This window comes from Chenopodium quinoa, unplaced genomic scaffold, assembly GCF_001683475.1.
Source record: "Chenopodium quinoa cultivar QQ74 unplaced genomic scaffold, ASM168347v1, whole genome shotgun sequence".
Taxonomy (NCBI): Eukaryota; Viridiplantae; Streptophyta; class Magnoliopsida; order Caryophyllales; family Amaranthaceae; genus Chenopodium; species Chenopodium quinoa.
The window spans coordinates 2,097,463-2,100,095 of record NW_018743199.1 but is presented as its reverse complement, the minus strand read 5'-3'; the positions used below and the strand labels follow the sequence as shown (position 1 = coordinate 2,100,095).

The following is a 2,633-nucleotide window of genomic DNA, read 5'->3' as shown; positions in this document are numbered from 1 at the left end:
TCAAGAGCGAAGCATAGTCTTTAAAACTATCTCAATATCGTTGGCAATGGCTATAGCATCCTTCGAAACACCTTGTAGTCCCATTCTTGACAATCCAGCACAATACAAATTATTGTTTCCTTTCCAGTGAGTTGGAAAACGATTCTTTGGAAATCCATCGCTATTTAGTATATAACCGTAATCCTAACAACAACAACAACAACAAAAATCATTAAGCGCTTATGCAATAATAATGTAACATACTTATTACCGCTTGTTAAGATAATATAGAAAAGAAAAAAAAAACATAAGGAATATGATGATGACCAGATTCTGTTGTGTGTGTGTTTATGCATGTGTGTACTACTGTACTACATTTGCGTATATATTAAATACTAAGATTGAATTATTATTCAAGTCTCATGAGCTTGAGGTAATGTACATACCTTAAGCCATTCACAAGCCGTGCTTTTATATCCAGTAGCAAATATTATTGCATCAAAGTCTAATTCAACTTTATCTTCAAATATGACTCTGCTCTTTTTAATTCTCTCAATTTCAGGTAAAATAATTTGTTGTTTCATTATTGTTGGATAATACCAAAGAAAATGTTAGCAAACAAATATTCACGAGTAGAAAATTTACCTTAGTTTTTCCAGATTGAATTTCTGCAATGGTTCCCACATCAAGAACATGACTTCTTCCCTTTGTTGCCTTAAGTAGAAAAGGACCTTCATTTGGTCGAAAAATTCCATACTTTGACAAATTTCCATACATCAACATGCTAGCAAAAGTGACTAAAGCATCCACTGTAGATAAACTTAAGTATTTCAGCAAGTGCATCCCCACAGAGATCATTTCTCTTGTAACCACATGAACCTATATGATTTGATCAACAATAAATTTAATTCACATGCACACTTTATTTGTGTTCGTTATATCTATAAGATAAAAAAATATGATTAAAAAAACACTAACTGGATTTCTGATAACAATTGAAGTGTTGGCTCCTGAATTACACAGATCATAACTAATTTCCATCCCAGAATTACCACATTCAACGACCAACACATCTTTGTCTTGAAACTCACGACCAGATTTATATTCAGTGGAATGTATTATATCTCCCTTAAAATCCTTCAAACCAGGGATTTTAGGGATGTAACCCTTTCCATTTTCACCTGTAGCGACAACCAAAAAACTTGCCACGAAAACTTTAGTTATTTTCACTAATGTGTCCTTAGCTTCAACTAGCCACTTTCCCTTAGCTTCATTAAAAGATGCAGATTCAACAGAGTGAAAGTATCGCGGCCTGATATCAAAGTCGGAAACATAATTATCAATGTACTCTATGAAATCATTCTTACTCATATATTTTTTGGCATGTGGTGCATGAGGTTTATAGGGTAACGAGCAAAATTCTTTCGCTAGATGAAGATGACATCGATCATATGCTCGTTTCTTCCAAAGAGAAGCATAACAATCTTCTTTTTCAAGAACAATGTAGGGAATAGATTTTTTGGTTAAGCATGCAGCAATTCCAAGCCCTGCAGCACCTGTTCCTACTACTAGGACTATTGTTTCCTCCATATATGTTCTTTTATATAATTTGTTTTGATTTGGCAAAAAAAAAAAAAAAAAAAGAAAAAGATGTATATTCAAAGGATGGAAGAACTTTGGAATTGGTATTTTTGATGACTTGAGGAGAAATTTGGGACAAAATATATAGCGTGTTTGGGATTACCTCTCCAGATTGTTTAGTATGAATATATAGGATTATAATAAAGGGTTGTATTGTAAGATTTTTCAAAACATATAGATAAAAGCCTTCTTATGGAATATGACAATTAATATTGGTGTCATTTCCTTGATATGATGATTTTAGTATCTTTTAAGATGAGCGCATTGGCATGTGGTGTTAATAATACTAAACATATTGAGTTATTTTGACTTCCTAATAATTACAACACATAACTTACTAGGTCATGGTAAAATGTAATGTATCCAAAAGGCATTCCTACATTTAATATGAATAATATGACAATTAGTATTGGTAAAATTTAATAATTATTTATGTGATGAGTTGGTATTGTGTGGAGGGATGGAATTGGCATGTATGTGTCGTTGTTACAAATAAATCTTGGGACAATTTGGCATCCTAAGCTAAGATCTACCATATATAACTTAATTGCTAGGATGTGCAAAAAACTTTAGAATACAAAAATCGTTTCCTAAATTTAATATGAACACAAAATAGTAAACGACTGTCTGTATTATTGATTTCATTTTTCATTCACATTTAATTTTTATAAAGTCTAAATGAGCTATTCAAATTTAGCCATAAACCAATCCTCTAAATCTTTCAGTTCTTTCTGTCAAAAAATAAAATAAAATAAAAAAAACTTTCAGTTCTTACTTCGCATACAAGTATTACATAATTAATATTTATATTTTCACATTGAATTAAATGAAAAATGAAAAAGTTTGTAGGTAAAAATGCACTAAGTTTTACTATTTAAGGATACATATTTAATGCAAATTCGTATCTCTATCCCTTTAGGGATACATATATCATTAGCCGAATAAATTTCACCCACCCAAAAGATATATTGTAAAAATATGGATTTTTTTAAGTATAAGATGCCTAATTAATT

The 2,633-nt window shown here is 30.8% G+C and overlaps 1 protein-coding gene across 1 annotated transcript; it reads right to left on the bottom strand.

Moving 5' to 3' along the window:
• LOC110733695 (probable indole-3-pyruvate monooxygenase YUCCA10) lies at positions 1-1,718 on the bottom strand. The gene is made up of 4 exons (XM_021913781.1): positions 958-1,718; positions 624-858; positions 426-547; positions 1-183 (listed from the first exon to the last, which is right to left on the bottom strand). The coding sequence occupies exons 1-4, from the start codon at positions 1,567-1,569 to the stop codon at positions 1-3; spliced, it is 1,152 nt and encodes a 383-aa protein (XP_021769473.1). The 5' UTR covers positions 1,570-1,718.
• Between the last annotated feature and the right edge of the window lie 915 nt (positions 1,719-2,633).